At 32.6% G+C, this 14699-nt stretch overlaps 1 protein-coding gene across 1 annotated transcript; it reads right to left on the reverse strand.

Moving 5' to 3' along the window:
- Nucleotides 1-695: 695 nt before the first annotated feature.
- Nucleotides 696-9968, reverse strand: LOC132308760 (gamma aminobutyrate transaminase 3, chloroplastic). The gene is made up of 19 exons (XM_059806969.1): nt 9718-9968; nt 7648-7766; nt 7285-7369; nt 7037-7109; nt 5219-5316; nt 4882-4974; nt 4307-4380; nt 4180-4218; nt 3973-4061; nt 3817-3893; nt 3654-3728; nt 2835-2882; nt 2644-2727; nt 2471-2558; nt 2305-2383; nt 1947-2037; nt 1778-1856; nt 1536-1651; nt 696-1094 (listed from the first exon to the last, which is right to left on the reverse strand). Exons 1-19 carry the CDS (start codon nt 9763-9765, stop codon nt 1020-1022), a joined length of 1530 nt encoding a protein of 509 aa, XP_059662952.1. The 5' UTR covers nt 9766-9968; the 3' UTR covers nt 696-1019.
- Nucleotides 9969-14699: the final 4731 nt, after the last annotated feature.

Below are 14699 nucleotides of genomic sequence, written 5' to 3' on the forward strand. Positions count from 1 at the left end.
TATTATGTAATTATTTATATAATAAAATTCTATTCTCAAAGATGAATTATCTTCTATGTACTTTCTTAACACTCTTTTCAATACCCTACCATGTAATCCAAAACTCATATATTTTTAATTTTACTTTCTTTAATCTTTTGTAACATTCTTTTTCATATCCAAAACCTATATATTTAAAATTTTCATTAATTATTTATATAATAGAATTATGTTCCTAGATAAGAATTCTTTTTCACTTTTCTTAATTTTTGTAACACATTTTTGAATACCCTATATAAATATTATGTAATTCAAAACACATATATTTTAAATTTTAAATTTTACCTTCTTTAATTTCTGTAACACCATACCTACAAAAATATTATGTAATCCAAAACCCATAGATTTAAAATTTTCATTAATTATTTATATAATATAATTTTATTCCTAAATAAGAATTCTTTTCAAGTATTTTCTTTAATCTTTGTAACACCCTTTTCAATACCTTACCTAAATATTATTCAATCTAAAACTCATATATTATGTAATACAAAATTCATATATTTTAAATTTTCATATTTATTTATTTCATTGAGATATTTATTTATTTCATTGAGTGGATGTGGTTGTTTTATTAATATTTTTATATTATAAATATAAAACTATTATGAATATCAAATATTGAGGACAAAAATACAACATGTACAACTTTCAGATTTCAGCTTTTGTATATAAGCACTTAAAATTAAAATGTGCTTAAAGTTTCAACGCTTAAGTATTTGAAATTTTCAGTCCTTAATTTTCAGTCTTATCAAACAACACCTGAGAAACAAACACTAAAACTGAAAGTGATTCTAATGTCAACAGCAGAACGATTTTATTTGGTGAAAAAAATAAAATAAAAAAAAACCACAATTTTATTTGATCTCTCTCTTTACATGAGCCATTGAAATTATCGCCATTATCACCCACTTTCCATTATCACCCACTTTCTTCGTCAACTGCTCCTCCTCCTGCTGAGAGACTAGGGACTAGAAGAGTTACTTCTGCTGAGACTTGAGTTCCTTCACTCTTTCTTCAGTAGCCTTTAATGCTTTCCCATATTTGCTTATTAACTGAAATTAAGAGTAATTTAATCTTTAATCAGCACCAGAGATCAAATTGTCATTCATTTTGGACAGACAGTTAAAAAGATCAACTTTCATGTTTTAAAATGAGGATGATGAAATAAGCTCCATTATGGGGAAAGAAAATTTTCCAGTAGCCTAGTTGAGTCGCATGTTTCAGAATAAGTGCCTTTGTGTCCGTTGTTTCGGCTCTTGCAAGCACTATTTAGCATGCAAAAGTCCTTGCATCTTAGTCTTCTTAAGAGAATACCAGGATATACCTCTGCCCCATTTAAGAATTCCCAGCAAAATGTGTTAAATTTTCATCAACAACATCAGCAACCAAAATTTTAACAACTTTAAAGCCATTCTTCTAAAAACCCTAAAAACTCTTTTCCTTCTTCACTAAAAATGGAGATATCTTCTATTTAACTCTGGACATAAACCTACCTCATCAACTTCGTCAAGGGTCATTATAAACGGAGGAGACATCATTATATTATCACCAGCAACACGAACCAACATTCCAAGCTTCTGGCACTCTGCTCCAAAATACGCACCTATCCCTGGTTTGCCCATCAAAGTTTGTTAAAATAGGAAACTATGTGACGATACAGATTAGCAGAAGTATAACTCTTTGCCTCAGCCATTTATACTGAAAATTATCAAAAAGGAAATAAAAATTAACTTACCCCATTCAGGAGGGAATGGATCATTTGGTGATTTTGAATCTGTAAACTCAGTCCCAAGAATCAAGCCAGTTCCCCGAATCTGATAAATCAGAATAGCTAAAACAGAGTAAATATCTAATAACCATATCTACGCTTATTTATTGAGTTTTACACAGCTGCTTGAGATAACCTCTCCAATGATGGGACTGTCGGAAAATGCTTTTATACCATCTTGAAACCTTGGGGAAATGCTCTTCACACGTTCAACAATATTTCGTTCCCTGCCAACAATTCAACTAATTATTATTATTATTATTTTTTTTCTCATCTCAATTGTTTTCTCATAGATAATTAGCAGGTACCAATGGGCCAGTGGTCTAGCGGTATCAACCTCTTACCTCCCAAAGGGAGGTCAGGGGTTCAAGTCTCAAAAGAGACGTGTGAGTACCAACAAGGAAAAAAAAAAAAAAAAAATTAGCAGGTTCACATAAATAAAAAAAGCTTTATATATTTTATAATTTTTAAGAAATACGAAGTGAGGAACATACTTGTAGATCTTGAGTGCTTCCAGAGCAACAGCACATGATACAGGGTGACCAGAGTAAGTAAATCCATGAGAGAAAGAACCTAACAAAAATGAATTTAGGAATAGCGCTAAATTAAATAAGCATAAGAAATAAAATAATTAACTCATATGAAGATTTATGATCATACCAAGTTTGTTGCTTTGAGAATATATAACATCCGAAATTTCAGGGCTCACAAGAACAGCTCCAATCGGCATATATCCAGAAGAAAGAGCCTGTGAAACTCAATTTGGAATCAGAGGGAAAATCAGAATCCAAACACAGGCAGGCATAGCCTGTAGCTGAATGTAGTTACTCTACCTTTGCAATGGTAACAAGGTCTGGTTTGATGTTGTACTTATCACAACCATATGTTGTTCCAAGCCTTCCAAATGCACAGATTACCTAGAACAAATGAAAATAAAGGCGGCAATACTAGGTCCAGCTATGAACCACACACAAAAAAGCTTACTGACTACAGTATTGAAAATATGAGAGAACCATTCCAGTACCTCATCTGCAACAAAAAGAATGTCATATTTTTTCACTACCACTTGAATCTGCATCGTTTTTGAAAAGAAATGCTAGTTAGGGTCATATATTTGAGAGGGAGAGAGAGATGACAAGGAACTCTGGAGCATTGCATTTAAAAATATAGCAAAAATCAATTATGTAATAGTTAAAACAACCAATACTAAAAGTTCTGACATTTTGGAATGAGTTCTGCCATGAAATTTCCATTCTAGTACCAAATATGTCTCATCAAAAGTGAGCTGAAATTTGAATATCAGATGCATATATGTAAGACACATAAATTCAACATATCTATTTCCATAGGCATACATATTTAGATATTACATAAAGTTGTTCATCAGCAAGAAGGGTTCTACGTCTGCATTTGGGATCATGAAGATGCATCTTAATTATTAAGTTATTAACGAGTTAAAAAAAGAAGTTGCCAAGCCTAATTGGGTATATATGCATTGCAACTGGTATTTTCTTGTCCACTTACAAAAATATAACAAATCATTATCAATTTCTCACAAATTCAATAATGTAAATGCCTATTTATTGAATACCTTATTCAGAAAATATATATATATATATATACACACACACATATTGGATACCTTTTGCCTACATAATGTATGTAGATGCATATGTTGGTCACCTAGCATGTGCTTTTGTGTGTGCAACAGGAGAAGCAGATCTCATCACTATGCAGCTTATAAACCAGTGACTGTGAATGTAGGGTATTTAAATTATTTCATAACACTAGCACCTTGATTTCCCATCCATAAAATTTAAAAAACAAGAATAAAAAATCTCACTTTGTCAAAATAAGTGGCAGGAGGAGGTATCACACCACCTGCTCCCATGACTGGTTCCGCAATGAATGCAGCAATCTGTGATGAGAATTCATACCGGGTCAGAAACTTTAACCAACCATTCAAGTTTTATAACACAAAAGTTCATAGCAGTAAGCTTGATTACCGTCTCAGGACCCTCTTTGAGGATAAGATTCTCCAAATTATTGGCTAACCTGGTAGAGAACTCCTCTTCCGTCTCACCTGATAAACACTACACCAATTGATATAAAAAGCATAAAGCATAAGAAGTAATATAAATATATAAAGGTTAAATGCAAACCAGGAAGATGATAGCGCCAGTAGTGAGGGCAGTCAGTATGCAATACAAATGGAGCTGGCAGATCAAATTTTTGATGTAGAGCTGGAAGGCTGTGAAAAAAAAATATTGCTTCTTAGTTCTTACTGGAATGAAGTGATTTCAAAGGTTTAGAACTAAAGATGTAATCATGTAAATATCGTTAATGTTCGTTGTAAATAAATATCCTACCCAGAAAGACTGGCTGCTATAAGAGTTGATCCATGGTATCTGTCAAATGCAGAAATAACATTACAATCTCTTAGGGGTTAAACCAAGGGGAAGAAAAGAAGGAAGAGAACACTGTCAGTTGAATTACGATTTTTCTCGAGCAATAAATTTCTTCTTATTTGGTCTTCCAAGTGCATTGTTGTAATACCAAACCAACTTCACCTACAAATGATTAAGATGAAAATTAAACTTTAACTTCATTTTCAGTTGGAAATTTAATTTCAAGTACCAACTAGCAAAACATAACATTGAATTCATAACCAAGTTGATTTTCAGGTCATTTTGGGGTTTGGGGGGGGGGGGGGGGGGGGAGGAGGGGTGTTGGTTTATCCCTATGTTGTTCACGTCTGGTATCAATTTGGTTGAAAGCATCTAATTTATTAATCTAAACAGAAGAACTAATACAGAACAACGTTTATTTGACAAGTTTCAAATTCCTTTACATTCAGTATATGTCTTCTTCTCTAAATTAATTAAGTTCATAATCATATTCTACATTACATTCACAACAATTTACATTTTTGTCGAAACAAAGAAGCTGACATAACTTTTCTTATTCTAAAGTCAAATGAATATATATAAATATATATTTACAAGATAAATTAAGTGTGGTGAGGTCTCAAAAGGAAAATCAAATTATACGCTTCCAGATAATAAGCTAACCTGAGTATCATTGGCTTCTGACCCACTATTTGTAAAGAAGGCTTTTGCCATTTTAGATGCTGTAAATGTTTGTAGAAGTTCCTTTGCAAGATCCTGTGGGCGAATGATAATGTAAAAGTAATATTAGAGAGCATATTTAGAGAACATCCTTCTGGATATTGTGCAACAAGAGCCATGTAGCATCATTGTTACTATCAGAATAAAGATACTATGAGATTAAAAGTGTCAACATAAAATTCAATGTAGACTAGATCTTGACGCTGAAGCTAAATTATATAACTGTAATGGACTCCCTGAATTCAATAAAAACAAAGTCAAAGAGCAAATTCATCAATACCAAAGAAGGTCGTGTAGTACGATTCCAAAAGGAGTGGTAAAATGGCAAGGTATTCAGTTGTTCAGTTGCAGCTTTGACAAGACGAGGTTCATTTCCCCCTGCAATTGCAAAAGTGCATCGGCATATGAAATTAAGAAAAGAAATTAAATCCTTGGCATGCAAGTTGGATACATGAATTTCACTACATGTAGAGGACTAACGGGCATTATAACTTTCTTGGTGCAAGATTTGTCTAATCTACTTACTTAGGCATGGGACCACAATTCATATGGCCCTAAATAAGTGGCCATATGAATTGTTCAAAATGGGTACTTTTCTCCTTTTAATTTCCTGTAGCAGAAGAACATAATAAGAAGTCATCATCAGGAACTTCTAATGAAGTAGGAATTTGTTTCCCTCTTCCCTTGCTGAATAAAAAAATGGGCACATGTCCAAACATAAGAGAGTAATGAATGGGTACATGATCAAGATAAAGTCCGTCGGATAAATATCCAATAACCATACCCGTGGCATGTCATTCTTGAGAAGGGAATTTCAGAGGTAATGAAAAACTGTGTAACAAGCAACGAAGTAGAACTTTGCTCAAGAACCAACTCAATTAGCATTTAGGTCTCTCACATTCTTAGTCAGTATTCAAGAACCAATGGCAGGTAACAGCCTGTACAGTCCAGTAGAAATTTTTTCTTGAAAAAGCAAGGACATGCTTGTTTTCTTACATAAGTAAATGAGATCCCTTTCAAAACAAGATCTTTCAACACAATGCAATCATTCAAGAGAAGTACAACTCTGCTTTTGGGCAAATGTTGCAATTATGGATTAGATAATTGCAATCATTTAACTAATACCAACGCGTATTAGATAGCATTACCAGCTTATAACTGAGAAAGGGCAAGAAGTCTCCAATAATCGTGGTGTTCTGGATTATTTGTTGAAGAGTTCTGGTTGTGTACTTGCACTCCCTCCCTTACCCACACAATTGTTTGTGCATATACACATTAAAATTTGTAAAAAACGAAAATGGTTGGTGGGGGCTTCAGGTAGCTTCAAGAACAGCAAAAATATTCATTCTGGAAATAGAATGAAAAATAAATAAAATAACAAAACAAAAAAGAATATCCGAGGTTCAGCTAATTGGCACCACAGAATTTGTGAACTACTGCTAATTCAAAGTTATCAGAACCTTGTACGAGATTTGGGTTACTTTATCATTTTCACTGTATTTTATATGCAACATTCGAGAACCCGCTGAAGATAGAAATTATTATACTTTGACTCTTCCTTTGTGGAGGAAGGAAAAAATTCAAGATGCCTTTTTTTTTTTCTTTTTTAGGGCGATAATCACTTATCAAAATTTCATCAATACATCGAAGGCTTTTCTGTAAATATATTGATAAGATAGCTTGGTATCCAAACTATATCAGTGATTGTGATCCTCATCCTGTACATAATTAGTGTTATGATCTACCAAAGAAATTGGGTGGGTATAACTTACCCAAAAAAGAAATTGGGTGGGTATAAGGCATTTAGTCTAACCCCACAGTTGCTTAAGTACCAAATGTACAAGATACTGCTTATCCTCTCATCATGGGGCTTACAATCACCTACACAACAGAATTAAAATTTTATAATTCTGGGGAAGTGGCTTCCCCAATAAATTTGGAGTGTTCCAGAATGTTTATGTGCAAAATCAGATTGTCATATTTGTACAAGTATTTCAAACATCAGTGTTGAAAAGCAAGGAACATAAATTCAACATGTAAAAACATGAGAAAATGAATTGAGAGAGAAGTTGGGGTTAGCATGGGGGTTCATTAATACCTAATGCAGTGCACCATAAACCAGCAAGAGCATCAAGATACTTGTTACCATTGCTGTCATAAACATAGCAACCCTGTAAAAGTTAATGAAGAAGAATTGTGTGTGTTAAATGGCAGAACATAACAGCTTTTCTAGAATAATAAACAAAAAATGGTGACATAATAATAGAGAATGTACATAGCTTCTTGTGTTTCTTTGACGTCACAAAATGTTAGGCAAATTAAAGGCAACAGGTCAAAACGTTGTACCTCAGATTTATCTATGACTAAAGGATGCAAATCAGTAGTCTGCCACCCAGCGGTGAAAGGTGCCAACATATCATGCCCTTTATACCTGAGAGTGCCAAATAGTTTCGGTAACAAATGGAAAAATATATATATTTATGGAAGCACAAGTACGCATTAAGCCATACAAAGAATGAGTAAAAATATATATATGTCCTATGTTCTCTCAGTAAAAGAATGAGAGAGAGAGGGGGGTGGTGGGGGGTTGGGGGTTGTGGGGGTTGGGGTTGTGTGTGGTTTGGAGAGTGTTATGAACAAAATAAAACACTACATACCCTTTAAAATCTGGTTTGGAGAGTGTTATGAACAAAATAAAACACTACATACCCTTTAAAATCTAACTCAGTTGCTGTATCTGTACTATTCCATCTGGCCAGTGAGGGAGACCAAATCAAATGTTCCTGCGAACTTCTACAAGCTGCAACATGTTTTATGTATGTACCAGTCTGCAAAAATGGAAGTAGAATAAGTTGCCAATTACATAAAGGGACAGTACTAAAGCATAGAATCTACCCAAAACATCAAAGGTGCATTTGGAAGTCCAACGGTATTTAAATTTTCCGTTGTTTTTTGCACATCCTTTTCTGTACACATTCAACAATGTGAATGGAGTGGGAAAAATAAAGGGAATCAAGCTGTCAGAAAAAATAATATACAAATTTAGGATTTCACTTAATTTCACAAAACTATTAGAGCCTTTGATGGTTCCCATGTCCTCCAATACCACCTTCCAGTTCAAGATGGTGAACTACTGAATTTGTTCCTTCTAATTCTATGCAGAACTATGAGCCAATGAATTTCCATGGTCAGTGTAACTTGTTCTAAAGAATACACAAATAATTTAAATCCGAGAATATTTACTAAGAACCTGTAAAGTATTGTACAATTTTCTGCAAATATAAAATTGAATTTCAATTAATAGAATGGGCCTCACAGAAAATTGAGTCGAGATCATCAAGCATTAAGTATTTCTTCAATTATCTACTTCTTATTAAAGCAATTTGAATAAGACATTGACTTTAAAAAATTTCGTTCAGCTAAAACCATGGACCTTCATAGCCAAATATAAAAGGATTTTTAGATACACACCATCCAATAAAACAAACATCTCTCACATTAGACTGATTTAGAAAGAGAAAAAAAGAAAAAAGAAAAAAGGAATGATATTTCTATTATCCATTTGACTGAGATTTACCTTTTTCCTGACCTAGTCATCCATTTCTTGACCTGCAACTACAAGCAATTGAAAGACAGCTAGACTCATCAAGCTCAAATGTGCTAGTATTTGCATCTAAAAATTAACTTAATTTACTGTAGTAGATCAACAAGATAACAAATTATTGTATAGAGTCTCCACCATAAAGGATGGGCCACCGTGCCGGAGAGATTCGTTCCTACTTGAATATATTATAAACTTTGGGCATGAATAATTCTATAAACAAGTCATACTTTTTTCTATATTGGGTACCAATATTTCTTGAGTTAATACCCACATATACTTGTCCGATAATTTCTAAACATAATAATTTTAAAATATTTTTTTTGTTATGAATACCTATATGATACTGACACCTCTTGAGCATAAATTATATTGTTCCTAGTATATTGTCATAGTAAAATTATTAAGAAAAACGCATCAATGGTTTCAAATACTTAAAATAATTAGAAAATAGTGAGAATATCACAACTTAACTCAATAAGGCCTTTTCCCAACCACTTAAGGTCGTCTACATGAATCTTTTTCCCCAATCTCAATCTATCTAGGACCATAACTATAGATAAACCATTTGCTATCATATTAAGATAACCCAAGTTAGTTTTGGTCTTTCTCTTTTCCCATAATTACCTTCTATAACGACCATGACACTTTTACTAATTGGTTAGTTATCGTACATCTCAACCAACCAGTGCACTGTACGATAGATAGTGTTTCCATGATAATGAGAATCTGCCCATGAAAATACACAAAAATACACTATCTAAAGTAAAAAAAACTGTGAAATAGAATTGAAAGTCACCATAAGCTAATCCACGGAGTGTCAAAAACCAATTATAAGTCTTAAAAGCATGGCAAACAATCCTTAATATAAAAAATTATCAAGAAATGAAATCAAACTAAATGAGTCTCCAAAATTACTCAATGATAAGCCGCCAAAGCTAAAAACTCCACTGTAATTGAATGATAACTTGATTAGTAGAACCCAAAGTAATCAATTTATAGCTTTATCTGTGGGAAGTGATAGATCGAGAAACAAATCGTGACACAGAGATCTACTGTATGAAAGGACCCATGAAGCACAAGATACATATAATTTCAGGTATACATTCATCCACACAGATAAATATGTAAGAGGTAATCTAAAAAAAATTATCAAGTGGGTATCGAGGATTTGAAACCTGGGTGAAGCTTCTGAGAGTGGATAGAAGGAGACGGTTGGTGATCATCTTTTTTCTTAGATATATTGACTTTGCTATTTAGGCCCAAATACCCAGATAAATGAAGCAATTGCAGACACACAGAATCAGAGCATAACAGGAGTGAGGAGTGAAGAGTGAGAAAGCACGAGTTGATCTTTCTCTCTTGATATGGTAGCAATCTTTTTTTTTCCTATGATTATGATATACACACCTTGACTTGTGAAGAACACGTGTTTGTGTTGGACAAGATAATTCGGTGAGACTTCAAATCACAAAACAATAGAATCACTTATTAGATATATTTATTATATATATAAAATTTACGGAGTACTTGATATTGAGTAATTTTTGAAACAAATTGGGCCATCCTTTTCCACTACCTAGTACCCTAGTACTTACCAAGTAAAATTAGTACCCTATGTTCCTTGATTTTATTGTGTTCTCAATTTTATTTTCCTGTAAACCAGTAAATTGAAACAAGCCTTAAATTATTGAATATTTTAAAAATAATTATTAAATAATTGAATTAGATAATTATATGATATTACATTATGTGATGGGACTTTCACTCTCTTCACATAAGTCAAATTGAATAACTATCAAATTCAGTTCCTAAATCATTACTCATTTTTTAATATCAAATTCGGTACCCCAATATAGGATATTTTGTGTGTGCATCTAATTCCTTGTAAAAAAAGTAAATTGGATGAGGTGGAATTATTATTAGGTTGGATTAAGTATAAATATTTGATGCAATTAAATCTCTATGGTCCTCCGTATATTGGAATCGTTTCTAATAAGTGCTTGGATTCTTATTTTAAATGTTATTAGATATGCTCTTAATATACTTCATTTACCATTTCCACGTGCCATCATTCATTCAATTTTTAGTCAAATACCACCAATTCTCCACCTTTGAATTCCAGTAGTGCACTAAAATAGTTTGGGACATAAATATAGGGTGTGTAGATCTAAAACCTTTTTTTGTCATTGAAAAAAGAACTGAAAAGGCAACGTTTTAAAACCTTAAGGTCAAATTGCACCGGATCCTTCATGCTATCAAAAAGTTTAATTTTAATTTTTTACAACAAGCACCCACAAATTATTAAAGAGAGGTATTTTACAATTTTTTTGATAATATAAAAGAATTTAGTGTAATTCATCTAAATTTATATTATAAGTTATAACATATATTATCATTTAAAAACATTGATGAGAAAATGGAAACGCTGATGACTTTTTAATTAATATATTATATTTGTCTTAAGGGTAAATTCTAATGACACCTTTTAAAATTTGACCTAATTACAAGTAAATTTGAAATTTGTTATTTTTTTTTAATAAAGACTCTCCTATGTCTTGATGAATTTACTTATCTATCATCATTAATCTATTGCTAAAAAGATTAAAATATCTTACTTACGTTAAATTACAAGTTTACACACCTTAATTTTTTTTTTTTTTCCCATTACTTCTCCCTCTCCCCTATACAATATATATATATATATACACACACACACACAATTACAGATCACTACCACCATCCACGATTGTCTTCTCCGACACACCACCACCATTACCATCATCCCACCACCATTCCTGTGAGCCACTACCACCGGGAACGCCTCGATCACCATTCATCGAGGTACCCATCATCTTCCTCTTCTACTATTTTTTTTTAAAGAAGAAGAAGAAGGGAACCACCACAACCGTGAGAACTCGCCCTCCCTGACTCACTCAACCCCGACGCAGTCCTCTTCTTCTCCAATTCCACAACCAACCTATTTCTGCTCTGACCCAAACAAACGGTCCCATTGTCACGAAACGCGCCGGAATGGTCGAAAGTAGGGGTCACTGACACTAAATGTTTCGATGGCACGCAACCCATTACGAGAAATGGTCACCGACCCACGAACAAAGATTGATTTTCAACACTATCAGAGATCGACCCAGATCGAGAAATATGTCAATTAAGCGAATTTTGACCTCGATCTGTCAAGTCTCAAATGGGGTTTTTCAGTACTGGGTCACATTACAGATTAAAAATTCTTAGCCACCATGGTCTCACTCATTGTCTCACGTTGCCATCGATTATCAATGAAGTAACGCCTCATCAAGTGGTCATCACCGAAGGAGTAACACTCATCAACTGGTCATCATCGAATACTAGCCATTAACTTATAGGGTTTTGCCTCAGCATGGAAATGGGTTTGTTACACATCTACGAACATGAGGTTTCACTGTCATTCGCGTCGAATATTGATCGTGTTCCAGCAAAGTTCCCCCAACTCCACCATCATCTCCGATAAGAAATTCCAACTAGCCACCATAACTGATGAGACGCAATCAACAATTGCGTTTTTCTCTCTCTATACCCATCAACTCCGGCGACCCACCACTGATGCTCTCAATGCCTTTTCAAAGAAAATAGTTCTTAAAACCCATGTAACTATCAATGAACCATTCGACAACACAAAAATACATCATATATCTCATCTCTGTCTAGAATAGATGTAAGTAAAGCAAAGCTACTAGATCGGCATCGAAATTGTTGGAGAAAGACTGAAAGATGCCAATATATTTTTGGGTATTATGAATTCAGAAGTTTTTGGGTTAAAATTGGTTGATTTCAGTGCTATTGTTTTGATGGTAGGGGCGGCGGCGGTTTGCGGGAAAAAAATGTTGGGGGATGGTGGTGGTGATATTTATTATATATATACATATAAATAAATAAATAAATAAATATATATATATATATCTGTGTATGCCTGTGTAATATATATACACACAGAGAGAGGGGTATATATATACATATAACTATCTTGGGGTTGTTTCGACTATTGATGCAAGTTTTTTTTTTTTTCTTTGTTTTTTTTTTTTTTTTTGTAATTTAATGGCATGATAAGGTAATATGGTATTTTTACTTAATTAAAGGGCTTTTTGGTCACCTCAAATTAATTTTCCGACTAAAAATACAACTGTTGTTTTTTAACAGAAATGAGATCTTTGAGGCAAACCTCGAAGGGAATACATTGCGAACAAAATGACAGGTTTTAAATTTATTTGTAATTAGATCAAATTTTAAGGGGATCATTGTAGGTTATCCTTGTCCTAAAATAGAATTATCATATAGTAAGTTATTAACTAGATTGAATCTAAATTATAATTACTCCTCCAGGTGTGTGTTTTTGGGGGTGGGGGGGCTTATTTAATTACATTTATGCTACTTTACTTAGTTTTCCAAGAAAAAAAAATTAAAATTTTGAATACATATTTCTAATTATATTCCTTCTGTTTTTGTGCCATTTTAGTTTAATTTATTCGTATACTATTTTCCTTTCCTAATTTAATTCTAAATTTGATATCCTATTCTTTCACATTTGTGACCATTCTCAACATGCCAAAAAGGAATGTTTTTAAAATGTTAAACATTTTGAAAAAAATACTAATATATAAGAGTCATTGCAAGTTGAATTATTAAATTTTTTTTTCAATACCTGAATTTTAAGTTCATACTGTTCATGGATCCTAAAACACACTCTAATTGTACGAAAGAGTGCATTTGAAAACCTAAAGGGTTAATTTATTTATTTATAATAATACAATATAGTTTTACGAAAGAGTGCGTTAGAAAACGAAAAAGTTAATTTTTTTATTTATTTATGAAAAATATCCAAAACGCTACTGTAGTAGCTTTTTGATGAGTCGTCTTTTGACCGAAACGGGAAAATGAATAATTTTTATAGGCCCCACTTTAAAAGTGGGATTCCTGAGTTTGGTTCTCGTGTGTCACCTGTCCCCACACCTGTGGAGCCCATTGGATTGATATTTTCCCAAATAATTGTGGCTTAGAAGTTGATTTATCGTATGTTATGGGAATTTATTCTGGGTCCAGCCTGTGTCTTTATTGGACTTGTGTTTTGAGTCCAACTCACATATTGCATATTTCTTTTTTATTATTATTTTGACAGTTTATTAATCGGTTGGATGTTGCAAACCCTTCTGGCTAGTTTATAATTTATTTATTTATTTATTATTAATTTTTAGTGTGATCGATGATGGCAGTAATATCAAATTTTTAGAATACTTCATAATGCATGACCAGATACATACCAAACTCAATATTTATTTAGAGATTTTATTTTTGATTTACAATCACTTAATAAGGATAACCAACAGTCCATCTGCAACTAAACAAATAAAATATGGCTCATTTAGATTGAACAATTTTCAAGTCGAGGAGTTACCACATGCCGCCTCCTTTTTCATTATCTCATTTTTTATTTGGGTATATTACACTAACATACACAAATTACACACAAGATAGATTTTTGAGCATTTATGTGATTTGAGTCATTTGACGAGTGTGTTTAATGACACCCTTAGCCAATTTTTATCCATAAACTTGTTGGCCAAATTTTATTTTATCTTTTATTTGTATGCAATGCAATATAATACATTATTATTATATAAAGGCATTGTTAACTTTTTTAATAATGAAAGTCACTTTTTGACTGCTAACGAATTTGAGAAATATCAGAGTAATAAATGTTGAATGGTATATTCGTGTGTAATTTATCAATACTTAAAATAATTCAATATGAAATGGCCCTAAGAGCTTTAATATTCTCAAAATAAGATAGATCTAGAAATAACTCATCAAATTTTCTATTATATTGGTATGAACTGTCTGTGAGACTTGGACATGCCTCAAACTAGTTAGTGTACTTCAGAATTTGGTTAGTTCAACCCAAGTAGCAAATATTTATGATTTTTCTTAGCCTAAACACATTACCTCAAGTTTTGGACAGAACTCATCAATTGACACATAATTAATTAATGGTTAGTTTCTGAGTAAGAGATATCCATCCCCGGACATATTTGCCCAAATAACATATTTGAATGAACTAAATTTAATCAATTAGTATTAGTTTAGATGATATAATTATTTTTTTTGTAAT

This window comes from Cornus florida, unplaced genomic scaffold (assembly GCF_030987335.1).
Source record: "Cornus florida cultivar Cherokee Brave unplaced genomic scaffold, ASM3098733v1 CherokeeBrave_3.0.0_Hap2_Chr05, whole genome shotgun sequence".
Taxonomy (NCBI): domain Eukaryota; kingdom Viridiplantae; phylum Streptophyta; class Magnoliopsida; order Cornales; family Cornaceae; genus Cornus; species Cornus florida.

Excerpts from the sequence above, each read along its gene's own strand:
- LOC132308760 (XM_059806969.1), bottom strand. The coding sequence starts at position 9,765 with ATGATCACCAACCGTCTCCTTCTATCCACTCTCAGAAGCTTCACCCAG. Across the intron at positions 2,728-2,834 it reads TTCTTTTTGTTGCAGATGAG|GTAATCTGTGCATTTGGAAG; the intron begins GTACTGGAATGG and ends CATTTGTTCTAG. Across the intron at positions 1,652-1,777 it reads TCCATTCCCTCCTGAATGGG|GGATAGGTGCGTATTTTGGA; the intron begins GTAAGTTAATTT and ends TGGGCAAACCAG.